General features: G+C 43.0%; 1 protein-coding gene across 2 annotated transcripts; it reads left to right on the top strand.

The window, feature by feature from the left end:
* The first annotated feature begins 1 nt into the window (after position 1).
* On the top strand, positions 2-13,411 carry zfhx2 (zinc finger homeobox 2). Of its 2 annotated transcripts, none has more exons than XM_084938984.1 (5): positions 2-91; positions 2,241-2,399; positions 4,696-4,747; positions 5,077-9,254; positions 9,849-13,411. In XM_084938984.1, the coding sequence occupies exons 1-5, from the start codon at positions 86-88 to the stop codon at positions 10,251-10,253; spliced, it is 4,800 nt and encodes a 1,599-aa protein (XP_084795110.1). In that variant the 5' UTR covers positions 2-85; the 3' UTR covers positions 10,254-13,411. The 2 variants fall into 2 exon arrangements, with proteins under 2 accessions (XP_084795110.1, XP_084795109.1); XM_084938983.1 differs by lacking the exon at positions 2-91 and adding an exon at positions 499-683.
* Positions 13,412-13,527: the final 116 nt, after the last annotated feature.

The following is a 13,527-nucleotide window of genomic DNA, read 5'->3' as shown; positions in this document are numbered from 1 at the left end:
GGGAGGGCAGGCAAGAAAACTTTTCACTTCTGAGGAGCCACAGAGGAAGCGTGTGTGTGTGCGTGCGTGTGCTGGAGCGGCGACCATGCAGGTAAAAAAAAAAAAAAAAACGCATTAGCTAATTGCTCCGAACTTAATTAAACGCCATTCGCGATCGGTTAATTGTGCCGATTTGAGCGGGGAGAGTGGCCTGCGACTGCTACAGGATCGAGCAAACGACGGATCGTGCCCCATACTAATCCGATCCCTCATAGAAATCCAACATTAAATCCCAAACTTTTTTCTCTCGCCTCTCGTCTCTCTCTTTTGCCTGGCTCTCCCTACACCACCCCCATCGTCGAGGCGACCGCCGCGCACGTACTCCGCTTTTTCAACTCGCTTTTCGGCGTCTAATTCTTTCGCCAATTACGGCTCGGAGCTCTTAAAACGCTAGTTTAAATGGCCATGTGTTGCACCGTGAGTGTTTAAGGTATGGATTTGAGCGCTAGGACGCGTCCAAAAAGGGGGTCTTGCTGGGCGGCGAGGGAGGAGGGGGTGCGAGTGCTTCTAACACATCTGTAAGCGGAGCCCACGTTCATTAATTAAATGGCTTTAGTCCGGCTAGGCCTCAATTTGCGCTGTTGAGCAGCAGGCGGCGGGCAGTGCAACACTAGATGCCCGACTGGCAGCCTATAATCAGAGGGGTAAGGAAATAACTCGAGGCCGAGGTTTTGTTTTTTATTTTAATATGAAGCCTATGAGTCTATCGTCTATCCTGGGTAAACTCGCTCGGTTATTGAAGCTGCAGTTTCCCCACCTGGCCGAGGCAGAGTTTTGTAGGGAGTGTAGAGCGGCCAGTTGGGAGACAGTTTGAGGAGCGGTTAATTATCTCTGCCTGCTAACAGGCTAGCTAGCAAAGTGACACGACTGTTAATAGCACAGCCCCCCACCCCCTCCTTTTTGTTTATTAATTTAATCATCGCTCAGCCTTAACCGAGAGAGCCAGGAGCGAGATTACGCGGACGCCTGCCTCGTCTTTTACAGTTTCGGAGAAGTGTGGCTGTGACTGCAGGTTTTTATTTTCAGTAAACTAACTGGCAGCCAGCGTTTCCAGAAACACCACTGTAATGCGACGTTACAGGGGGGCTTCACAGCGCCTAGCTTGCTAGCTAATTGATTCGTCTCTGCTCGGCATAGCTAATTAGGCTGCTCGTTAATTAGCCAACTACGGCCAAGAAGATGCCAGTTTAGGTAGGTCTTCTGCTTTTGATGATTAAACTCGTGACGAGGAGCTATTAAACGCGATACACTACGCAGATGTAGACTCGTCGAAATATTATCTGGTCATATAACCCTGCTAGCTTGCTAATTGGCATGACGAGGAAGTGAGGATGGGAGCTGTGTTGGTATTTCTCCTCATGGGCACGAATTCCCGTGTTTTTCCGCTGCACCTTTGATTGTGAATGTTAGCCGAAGTATACATGAAAGCTCTGTGGTAATATTCACACTACCAGCGGTTTGTTTGGTTTCCTTAAGACTGTATGGGAGCCCGAGTATTTCATTTATTTTTTAATCCTGCACGGTGAGCGAGTACAGTGTGGTATCAGAATATATGCAGTATGCTGGCCACATGTTCCTCGTATTAGTCAAAACCAGTGGGGATATTTGTGATCTGAGAGACAGTGTACTTGTTGTAAATTCGGGCAGTGCATGTTATGATTTGCATCGAGTGTGCTCCTCTGGTTATTCTGCATTTATTTCGGTATTGTATGTACGGATTTGTTGTCAGAATGGCAACAAAGATGTGTTTAGGAAGTCGATCTTGTATCCAGGAGCAACTTTGAGTTCGCATCAGTGCCTTGTAAATTCATCTACGAGTGTGAGGTGTACTCATTTACATTACAAAGCTGCCACTTAAACAGTTTGAGTTGACGTGTAATTGGTCGTTGTGGACAAATAATAGCAATCTCTTTAGAAAGTTAGAAGTGCAACTCTTGTGAGACTGAGGTACTTATTTGTGATTAGATTTATTGACGTGGATATTCATCCAGTAACAGTTTGCCTTGGTCTGTGTCTAACTCCTTCCTTGAGCTTGGTCAGTCCCTTTCATAAACTGCAGTTATTGCATCACATCTTAATTTCTTTCTTTTTCTATGAAATACTTTATGCATTTATTTTTGTTTTGCTTTGCTTTTTTTCTTTTTCGCAAAGAAACCACTCCTGAAGGGCAGGATTCTCAAACGTCTATTTGTGTTTGTTAGGAGGAGTCTGGAGAGGCGGTGTGCAGTGAAAGGAATGGGGTGGCAGAGTGGTTGTGCCCCCTGTGCCAAAAAGTGCAATCAGACAGATCTTCCCTATCTCTACATCTCACCCAACAACACAGCGTGCTTTCATCGTGTGTCGACAGGTTGCTGGATATTGTAAGTGTGGCATGGCATTATGGCCAAAGTATGTCAAATTATGGCTGAGTTCATGTTTTTTCCCCCCTCCTTCCTCTTGTTATACAGCCTGATTATATTGGGTAATATATCAGTTACGTGCATAATGTTTAATGATCTCACTTCTTCCTGGCTGTTATACAGGGATTAGACATAATAACTTAAATCAAATTCACAACTTCTTAAAAAAAAATTTCTTGTGATGCTCATCCAACTTAATAGTTGCTTTTGAGGCAGGAAAGTTACACAAGCCTTAGTGTCGATGCTATAAATGCTGGGGTAACAAATGCATGATTAATTAAGTGACGAGGCCAGCACAGAAGTATCAGAAGTCATGGTGATGAATGCAAAACAGGAAAAATACATTGTCAAAGAGGAACAGTGGTCAGAGCTAGACTGTAATCTACTGTTAAAATAAAACCAGTGCGCCAGTGTTTAGTGCTGAGGTATTGTAGTTTCCTCTCTGTTGTAGCCGGCATAGTATGAAATGCATTAGAAAATTGGCATTGTTAAGCAATGGAAAACACAACTAAGCCAGTTAAATTCTTAATTTGTAATACCAGAAAAATATTAGCCGTTTACTTAAAATCAAGAGGAAAAATGTATTTCTATACAACCATTGGTGATACATACGAAACGGTGTTGAATGTTGTCTACACAACAGAGAACTTGACTAAGAACCATTTTTAAAATGTATTTTTAGACACTTTGTTACTAGCAGCTTGTCACAAAAACACACTTGTTCTCATTTCTTTAGGTGACTATTTAAAAATGTCCAAGATCAAAGATAACAGCAAACAGCATATTTATTTATTTATTTTTCACCGATAGGGTGAGCCCTTCATGGCATGGTGTGCAGTGTGCCCTTAAAAAATTGAGTAAACTGGACAAGTGGAGGACAAAAGAAGTGGTAGCCTTCTAAAACTATGATGAATAGCATCTGAAAGTCATGTCCTTAGGAAATTGGGGGGGCAATCTAGTAAAGACCTGACACAGAACCTGAGAGGTGCATCTGGCCCTTCAGTTGATCCATCACTGAAGCCTCATCTGAAATGGTCTCAGTGGAAGGGTGTCTGTCAAAAAATCATTGTTGAGTAAAGGAAACTGAGAGAAAAAGCTGAGGTATGACAAAGTACACAAATAGACTGTAAATCTGTGTCAACAGATCTTAAGGAATGAAGAATCCACTTTTTTTTTTTTTTTTTTTTTCACTGAAATTATTATCAGTATTTTATAGAGGAGGCTAGGACAGTACAACAGGGATCATCCTTAAAACACAGTGGAGGCTCTGTCATGGTTTGGAGCTGCATTTCAGTCATTGGTGTTGGGGATCTTGTGAAAATGATGAATTATGAAAAGCAATGTCAGATTTCTGAGCTACCATGCAATATATTTTAAGAAGCGGTTAATTTTTGCTGCATGACAGTAATCCCAAACACACTGCCGGTGAAGTAAAATAATATTTGGATAGAAGAACACAAAGAAACATTCAGTCATGGACTGGCCTCCCCAGAGCCCGGACCTCAACATTATTGAAGCTGTGTGGGATCATCTTGGTAGATAACAGGAAAAAAGTCAGACAACATCCAAAGAAATGCTTTGAATGTCCTTCGAGATGCCTGGAGAACTATTTCTTAATACTACTTAAAGCAATGATAAGGGTTCAGGCTGTGTTACTGGTTAAAAGTGGTCATACCAAATATTGATTTGAAAACTTTTTAGAATTGTGTAAACTTGCTTTAAACTGATATTTTCATCTGTGTTAGCTCAAGACTTTTGCACAGTACTGTAATTAATAGTAGTTTAAAATGTGATTGAAGTGATTTCTGTTTTCATGACTTGTTTGTGCATATCCCCTTTGTGTAGTCAGGACTGTGATCGTTGTTTAAATAGTTTGAATATCTCATTGTTTGGCTTAGCCTGTTACCGAGTATGTCACTTTGAAAGTATTTAAGTAGCCATCACATTTGAAAAAGTAAGCATCTCTGTGAACAGTCTGTAAAGAACCACGATGATTTAGTTATGTATAATGTTAAAAAATGAAGGGAATTTTACTGGTGGCTCAATTGATCAAAGACTACTTAATTTATGCCTGAAGGGTAATTTGCAAATTAAAGGCAGGCTCGCTATGTGTAATATAACCACACATCAATGAGTCACACCCAAATGTTGTGCTTCACAGAAGCTACATTATAGCATTCAGCTCATCTTGAAAGAGCCGTTGCGCAGTCAAGTTTGCTATGGAAATTTTGCTGACTCTCTCCTTTTCTGTTATCAGGCTGTTCTAAAACGGGCTGCCCGTGTAGACGAGGACAAAGGCAAGTCCTCAGGTGAGAGTGATGCTTGTTTTTGTAATTAACTCATGAGAAGTAAACTATAAAATTGAAAGTATAATAACACATGCCCGTTGTTGTCGTAACCGCACTAATTGGATATCTCAACAACTTTAACTTGGTTGACCTTTACTGATTGATGGTGATAATCTATTTTTAAAACTATGTAAAGGCAAAAGGAGGCTCGAAGAGTAAGGTTAGAGCATGCTTTTGGAGTGGAAAATCCTCTCACTTATACAAATTACATGCCGTATGTAGATGTGCATTTATTATTTACTACACCACTGATTTGATTTTGATTGTTCATTGTGTATTTATCTTATCAGATGCTGAGTCTTCACAACTGAAGCCCGCTGAAGACGTCACTTCAGACCCCTGCAAATCTATCAAGAGTTCAGACGCTACCCAGACGCTTGGAGACAAAGAGATGGAGGAAGAGAGAATAATGGAACAGGAGGGAGGTGAAGCTGAAGCCGAGCCAGAAGAGGAGGGAAATCCACTTACAGGAGCCAAACAGCAAAATGCAACTGAAAACACAGAAATCCCAGACGCTAGTGAAAAGTCAGTTGGTAAAAACGGTGTGCCAGCTGAAAATAACACCCGTTCATTCAAATGTAATGCCTGCTTGGAATGTTTTCCCAGCAGAACTGCCTTGAGTGTTCATTACAACTCTGCATCCCACATTCAGAGAATGACAACAGGCTCTGGAAAACAAGGTGCAGAAAGTAGTCCCCAAACTCCTTCGGTTCCAATCCTGTCTCGGCCATATATATCAAACAAACCCTACCAGTGTTCTGTATGTCGAGTCTCCTACAATCATGCCATCACCCTTGAGAGCCATATGAAATCTGTCTTGCACCAGACCCGCAGCAGAAATGCTGGAATTGCTGCACATGCTGCAAACAGCGCGGTGGCTGCTGCTGGTTCGAGAAGCAGCGCTGCCAACCCAGTAGTTACCACGTCGGAAAGTGGAAGCAGTCAGTCAGCTACCTCCACCAACTGTGCTGCTCCTGGGACGTTGATGGTGACTGCTGCGAAAGAAGGCGAGCAGATTCCAACTTCACAAGTGGCTCCCTCCCTCCTCACTTCCCCTGTGGCCTCAGCTCAGGCGGTCTCGGCCTTTCTCACCCTCCTCACTTCCAGTCCCAACACGCTGTCACACTCCCTCCTCCCCTCCCTGTTTGCAGCTAGTGCTGCTCCTGGTGCGGCTGCACCTCAGCTTGTGCCTCAGCCTCAAATGGTCATGCCCTTGATCTTAAATGGGCTCCAAGCCCAAACCCAGCAGCACCAAGAGAACCAGCAGGGCCAGCTCCTTACCCAGTGCGTGCCACTCGTAGGTCTCAGCACAGCCCAGCAAGCCCTTCTAACCCAAAGACTTAACAGCTTACAGAACCAGTGGCCCTCTGCAGGAGTTCCAACAAACATACAGCTCTGTGGGGAAGAGCAAAAACAGACTTTAAAGAGTGAGAGAGAACAAAAAAGTGAGGCTAGAAATGAGACTGTTGAAGAAAAGCTCTCTGATCAGGTCAAAGATGAGTATAACCGTACTGCCCAGAAACCTAAGGAGGAGAACAGTACAGACGTTTCACAGTGTTCTGATATAGAAAGTAACGTAAAGGTTGAGAACAATGAAAACAATGGGAAGGCACATGAAGATAGCACAACAGATGGAGACTGCTCAACAAATCAGTTGGACCTGGAAGGTGATAAAGCAGCTAGCCTGAATCTCTCCCCAGCGGGCACAGAGAAGAGCCTCCGCAATAACAACCTCTCCCCTTCTGCATCTGTGCCCAGCAACTCGAGCCTCAGTCCTGTAAATTTAAACCTTACCCTTAGTCCTGATTCTACTCCTCAAAAATCCCAATCAGGCACAAGCCCATGTGGCTCTCTTGGCACCCCAAAATCCAGCTCAAGTACCAATGCCTTAACTAACAGCCAAAATCGTCTTCATTGTAATACAGTGGGTTCCATTTATCCAGACCTTCCAGTGCTTTCAGAGTTCCAGTCAGAGGTTCTCTGGGCCTTCTTTGAGTCACGTAGTGAGGCTGATGCTGCAAGTCCTCCCCATGAGGACTGTGAAGCGCTGGGCCGAGAGGTGGGTCTTTCTGAAGAAGAGGTTCGAAGGTGGCTGACCCAAGCTAGACACACAAAACAAAGACAGAGGGCGACAGAGTTGGAACAGCTGACCGGTGTTACAAGAAATTGTCAGAGTTCTGATAATGACTATGATGACGAGGAAAGCTCACTCATAATAGCAGAAGGTGAGGATGATGCTGAACCATTTAGTAATCAGGCCATGGATTTGTCTAGTACAAGAGGGAAACGCAAACACAGAGAGTTGGGAAGGGAGGGTCAGGGAGATTCCTGTCTCACATCTGATTCAGAGAATGAGGTCTACACTTCTGTCATTGTTTCAGATGAGGAAAGTCAGAATGGGTCTTTAAGAGATGATCCTGAAAGCCCTGCTAAAGACGAAGCACAGCGGGAGGTCCACGGCGATAAGGGTTCAGTTGGAGGAAAGGTATTGCGCTCCACGACTGTGTTTCTTTCCGATGCAGAGGATGAATATGAAGATGAGGATGGTGGAGGTAGTCAAGGGGCCAAGAGAAAAAAACAGAGAGAGAAGTTTGAACATGATCTGGAGCTAAAAAAGGAAAGACAAGACCCAGATGTAGATCTAGAGTTGGAGGCCCAAGGTGATCCTCCAAGCTCACAGTCCAATGCAGCAGATCCCTCTGAAATCCCAACTGGTGCTCTCCACTCACTTCCCTTGTCATTCACTCCCTTTTCCACTCCATTTCTTAGCCCCTATGTTCTCTCCCTTACTCCTTCGGTGGTTGGGGATGGAAGCAAAGTCCCCATCTTTCCCAACCCACCAACCATCACACGCTTCTCCAACTCTCTTCTCTCGCAATCTCTCTTCTCACAAAACCAAACTTCCCACTACCTGTCGAATGGTGACGACTGTGAGTCAGCTCTTGATCTCAGCATGGGCAAAAACAGCTCAAAGTCTGCTCTGTCCTCATCTCTGGCTGATACAATTGCAGCACAGAAGGGACAGTTGCTGGACGGACTTGGCCTGAGGCCCACATCCAAAGGTCTGGTAGTCGTCCAGGTTAAGCCGGAATCTGTTACTGCCATGCCCTCTTCTAACAATGTTGCAAACATGGTCAACTGCAGTAATGTGACCAAGTCTAGCATTTATATGAGGCCTGGAGAAAAAATTAATACCGCACTATTGGAAAGGGACCGAGAAAAGGAGAGGGAGCAAGAACAGGAGCAGAGGAAGTCCAAAGGAAAAAGGTACCGGGATATGCGGCGTTCAAGGACCATCATACAAGCAGAACAACTTGATATTCTGTATGGCTGCTATTTCAAAGACCCAAATCCTGGGAAACATGAGTTTGAACAGATCTCAGAGTGGGTTCACCTTCCAAAGAAGGTGGTTCAGATTTGGTTCCAGAACATGAGGGCAAGGGAAAGAAAAGGCGAGGTCAGATTCATCGGCGACGGGACCTTGGCAGCAGTTGGCAAACCTCTCATCAAATTTACTTGGCCTCTTTCCAAACCCATATTCACTAACAAGCCTGCTACAAACAATACCGGGGGAATTACAACTACTCCGATTGTTCGCACCCTCATCAAGACAGAGAGGGAGCCTGTAAATGAACTGGCCAAACCAGCGCCAGTTGTGATGAAAAAAATATCCCCTGTTCCTATAAAGCCGAAGGAGATCGTTTCTTCCACCACAGCATCTCCTGTGAGCAGCAGTGCTTCTGCAGTGCCAAAGACCACGCTCGAAACCACCAGCAACATCACCATGGTTAAAGTTGCACCCAAAGCAAATACCCCTGTCCTCTTGGTGCCACCCAAGGATTTGATTCCAATTGCCCCACGACCAGCCCAGAAACGAAAGCTAGAAGACGAGAGTGAGGAAGAAAAGACTGATGAGGAGCGGGATAACGAAAATGAGATTGGTCTTGGACCAGGAACCACTAACCGCATGGTGCCGAAGCTCCCCACAACTCCCATCAACAACAGGCCTTCAGCCACAGCAGTGGTGCCACAAAAACAGAATGGGCTGAACTACTGGACTTCCAAAGTCCCCATTAAGATCAACACTCTATCAAGAGAACAACTGGCTCTTCCTACGCACACAGCTCCTCGTACCATCCCCCCTCCTCCCACCCCCAGCATTGCACCAGTCAGCCCTAACACCCCTAGTTCTGCCAAAGTGGCCAGCCCTTCCACCCCATGTGTAGCTAAATCAAGCCCAACAGAAAGCAGCTTTCTGCCCCACTCATCCAGCCGTAGACCACGCACTCATTTGTCCTGCCTACAACTGTCCATTCTGCAGTCATGTTACGAGACCTGTGCCCATCCCAACGCCATGGAGTGCGAGGCAATTGGCACTGAGCTCAACCTGCCGCTCAAGGTGGTGCAGATTTGGTTCCAAAACACAAGAGCGAAGGAGAAGCGCTGGAGGCTGCAGCAGGAGAAAATGGTAAGCTGACAAGTTTTTCTATGAGAATGACGTTAAAAAAAACAAACAACTTTTTTCCCTCCTTTTTATTGATACATCGTTAAAAATACAAACTTACTGTTTATATTTGCAAATGTAATGCAGAGAGTAGGAACACATGCTTTTCTTTAAAAATATGTTGAATAAGAGTTTTATTTAGGTCTGCTGTGCGGTTTTAGAGGTGGTGTTGGAGTATTACATTCAACCATTCATAGCCTGGAAAATCAGTTGAGACATAAATGGATAAAGTAAAGCAATGGGCATGTATTTCAGTAATCCTACTTAAAAATATCTGACAAATAAAAGCTTAAAATTCCCTCACTAGCTTTCACTACTTTAATGACAAGCTTGCTTGACTCTTGTCTTTTGGGATTACCACTTTATACACATAAGGTTGCTGATATGGTTGCGTTCGGTAATATTGCTCAAATTTAAGTTAAGGAAACTTGATAACTTGTCCTCAGCAAATATCCAGACAGCCTAAATTTTGCTTTGTTCGTTTTAAAACTCTGAACATTAAACATACCTCCTTTCCTTCTCTGTTTGCATCTCCACACTCCAATGTGGGATTCTCAGTCTCCTCTTTCAGGCGGGAAGGTAGACATGAGCTCAGGAAGCTACCTGCAGTACAGCGCTCTCAAGGCCAATCGACCCATCCTGCCCAAGCCTGTTCAGCTAACGGTTACCGAACCTCCAGCTTCCCCAGTGCCCGGTCAGCCGGTGCCAAAGGAGACCCTGACGGGGCGCTGTGACGCTTGCAACGTCTCATTTGAATCCCGGGCTGCAGCAAGGGCCCACGTCTTCTCTCCGCGTCACCTGGCAACCCTGAGAACCACTAACTTTGGCCAGCCGACGGCGCTCGTCAACAAGAGCGGAACCAGCAGTGCTGCTCTTTCCACTACTGTAACCAGCTCTGGCGGTGGTTCTGAAGGGGAGATAATAATCGAGTTGCCTCCAGCGATGGCCACCAGCAACAGTTAAAGACTCAGATCAGGATTGGTCTGCACACTGACTATTGTTGGACCCATTTGGGCTCCTCAGATTTTAATAAACAGATTTGAGCACTAATCCTCAAAAACTAATATTCTTTAGTTTTTGATGTTGGCTCCCCCCTTGCACCCGCTATCCTTTGCTCAACCTTCACTGACTTGATATCCGTTATCTGTAGAGCTCACCTGGTATCAAATACAACGGCAGACTCTTTCCATGCTGCTTGTCACTTAATCAGTTGCTGTCTGATAAGTGATAACACCCCCACCCTCCTCAAAGTTCCCTTAATCCTCATTTTATCCAGACATTTTTGGTCCTAACCCTGTGGTTATGTATTACCTTACCTCTATGACCTTCCTATAATTTGTAAAGGCACTCAGCTTGCCACGCTTGAGCTGTTGTACCCTAAAAACTGATGCAAGTGTTTCCTTTTTCTTTTTTCTTTCTTTTTTTGGCAGAGGCCATGGGGGGATTTTTGGGAAACACTTTTTGGGATAACATGGAAATGCTGACATGTATAACTCCCACTTTGCTCCTGTGGAATTGTTTTTCTCACGCCTACTTTCACTTTTAGGGCAAAGATTGCTTGGATAAAATACGACTGGACTAAATCATTGGGAGAGAAAGAACTGGTCTTAACCGCCACCCTTTTTAATTGGCACAGAAGGGTGAAATGAAGAGTGTTGTCTACTCACTACTTTGGGATATAAAAGGAGGTACTTTGGAGAGAATAGGGCTGTTGAATTGTTCCCATATTCATGTTCATAGTTTCACGACAATCCAAATAGGCAGCGCAAAAAGAGGCTGAGGGAAGTAGAATCTTTGGCATACCGCACTTTGACACATTTTACATTGTTTTGAAATGTTTTTAAGCATTCGAATGCAGGTGTCTTTTATGGAAGGATACGCTGATGCATGTTGGATGCCTTAATATAAAGTGAAATAGTTTTTTTTTTTTTTTTTTTGTTTGTTTTTTTTTTTTTCCTAATCAAATGAAACATGCTTTAGGTGTGAGTATAATAATTGTGCAAAAAGCAGACTTGGGCGTATTGAAGAAGAGCTTTATTCCAAAATGCTTTTACATTAACTTTTTTTTGTTTTTGGGAGAATATTTGTGAATGTCACATGTTTATAAAGTTGTCAGCAATCTCTTGGCCAAGGAGTAGAATTACAAACTATCATGCTTTCACACGTTTGCTGTAAATTTCACTTCCTACCCAAATGTGTGCGTCTCATTTTGGAATTTAGCTCTTCAGACCGGTGGGTGAAGATTACCTTTTTTTTTTTTTTTTTTTTTTTTTTTTTTTTTTAAAAAAACGGCTACTGTGGGATACACGTCCAAGTCCGGGAGATTCCTGTTGGAGAATTCAGTCTGAATTTGACAAATTGGGCTGATTTCCTCACCATGTTGTGTGTGTGTGTGTGTGTGTGTTGGTTTTTTTTTTGTTTGTTTTTTGTTTTTTTTGCGAATACTGTGTATAAAGCCCTTTTCAGACTTAAAATTCCTGGCTTCACTAGTCTCTTTAAAAAAGGATGGCTAACCCCCCCCCATTTTGTAGGTCACTTCTGTGTGCTGCATGGTGCTGCTAAGACTGATGATTCCCCATCCCTCCTACAAAGGCTCCGAAACACATCCCTTCTGACTTGGGATTAATGAAAATGCACCATAGAAGAATATTTTCAATGTATAGCAGATTACAAACTGAGTGTGTAGAAAACTTGCCAACAGCATGCAGTTCACGTGTGTGTGTTCAAAGTGATACCTGAGTGTTATCCAGTCTGGCGCACTACCTTTTACACACAAGTGACCTGCATGTCGATTCGGACAAGGAGCCGACGGATGCCGTCACCACTGAAAGGGGCTTTAGACAGCAAAGTTACTAATTTCTGTAATCATTTCATTTATTTCAATATTTATACAAATGATACAAAAAGCAATTCAAATCTGGCATAACAGATTGTTATTTTTTTATTTTTTATCTTTTTTAGGTCAAAAGCCAAACCTCTAGACCGAGACAGCAGGATTTGAAATGGTTTGTCCCCCTCCTCCCCATACTTGTTTTCCTCTTGGGTTTTTTTTTTTTTTCCCCCCTCAGTTTTGAAACGGAGTTGGTGATTCTTGTAATGTTTGTGCTGTGAAACGAGAGCTAATATCTGGAAACCACAACAAGGGAGACAGCTGGGTATTACAAGCATCCTTAAGGGACAAACAGATACTCAAATCTAGGAAGCAAATTAGGAAACCTAAAAAAAAAAATGTGTTGAGTGAGAGCTAATAAGATGGTGCTGTGTTGAAGGACACTTAACATACTAAAGATGTTTTCCTTCAATTTAAGTTGTATATTAATGTTACTATTGATAGTTTTAACAAAATGCAAAACTAAACATGAACTTTTTTTTTGTAAAGAAATATATTAAAAAAAAAAAACCTGATATTCCAAAGTAATCCTCCCTTTGCTTTCTGTCATTCAAAAACCAAAAAGCAATCTTTAGGTTGACAGAGAGCAGGAGAGGTGTTCGCAAATGCAAACTGTAAAGGACGTCCCACGGCTTGACACTTGCACTAGTCCACAATTTTTGCACAAGCTACAGGCATTTCAAATGAACACAGCCATCACCACAACATTTAAGAGTCACTCGGTGTGGTTTTTTTTGAAACAAGGAGGGTAATGCTGTCCTTTGACAACTAATAATTTCTTACTCCTGTTGGAAACTGTATCTTGTGTGTAAAGCAGGGACTGGAGTGCTTGATCCTCAAGACTGGGATTACACACGCACACACATAGACACGGTGTTGCACTGTCCAAACTAGATACGTTTTTATGGAGATCTGCTTTTTATTCTCTTATGTTTCATTGTCACTTTGATTATCACTATTGTTATAACTGTACTACTACTTATACGATTTATTATTACTACTCATCACTGTTTTTGATTATTGATTCATAATGGTTTTAAATGCCACCACTCTGCTCAGAAAGAGTCTGGTATTCCTATGAATATTGAACAATAATAGTGGCAGTGTTGTTCTGAATTGTTAGATTTTTGATTAAGCTTATTTTTCCTCCTCACTTGTACCTGCCTTTTTTGTGTTTGGTCTCCATTATGCTTTCTTTGATATACAGAAAATAAAATCATTGAAGAACAAAGCATATCTCGAATGATTAAAGTGCAGCTGAAGCATTTATTTGTGTGTCACTAAGGTTTAATTCTCCTAACGGAAGAAATAGTTCATCTAAGAAGCTTTGCTTGAGTGGCATATTTA

Source organism: Perissodus microlepis, chromosome 9 (genome assembly GCF_051167445.1).
Source record: "Perissodus microlepis isolate ML-2025 ecotype Zambia chromosome 9, ASM5116744v1, whole genome shotgun sequence".
NCBI lineage: Eukaryota > Metazoa > Chordata > Actinopteri > Cichliformes > Cichlidae > Perissodus > Perissodus microlepis.
This window is presented reverse-complemented; position numbering and strand designations above follow the sequence as displayed.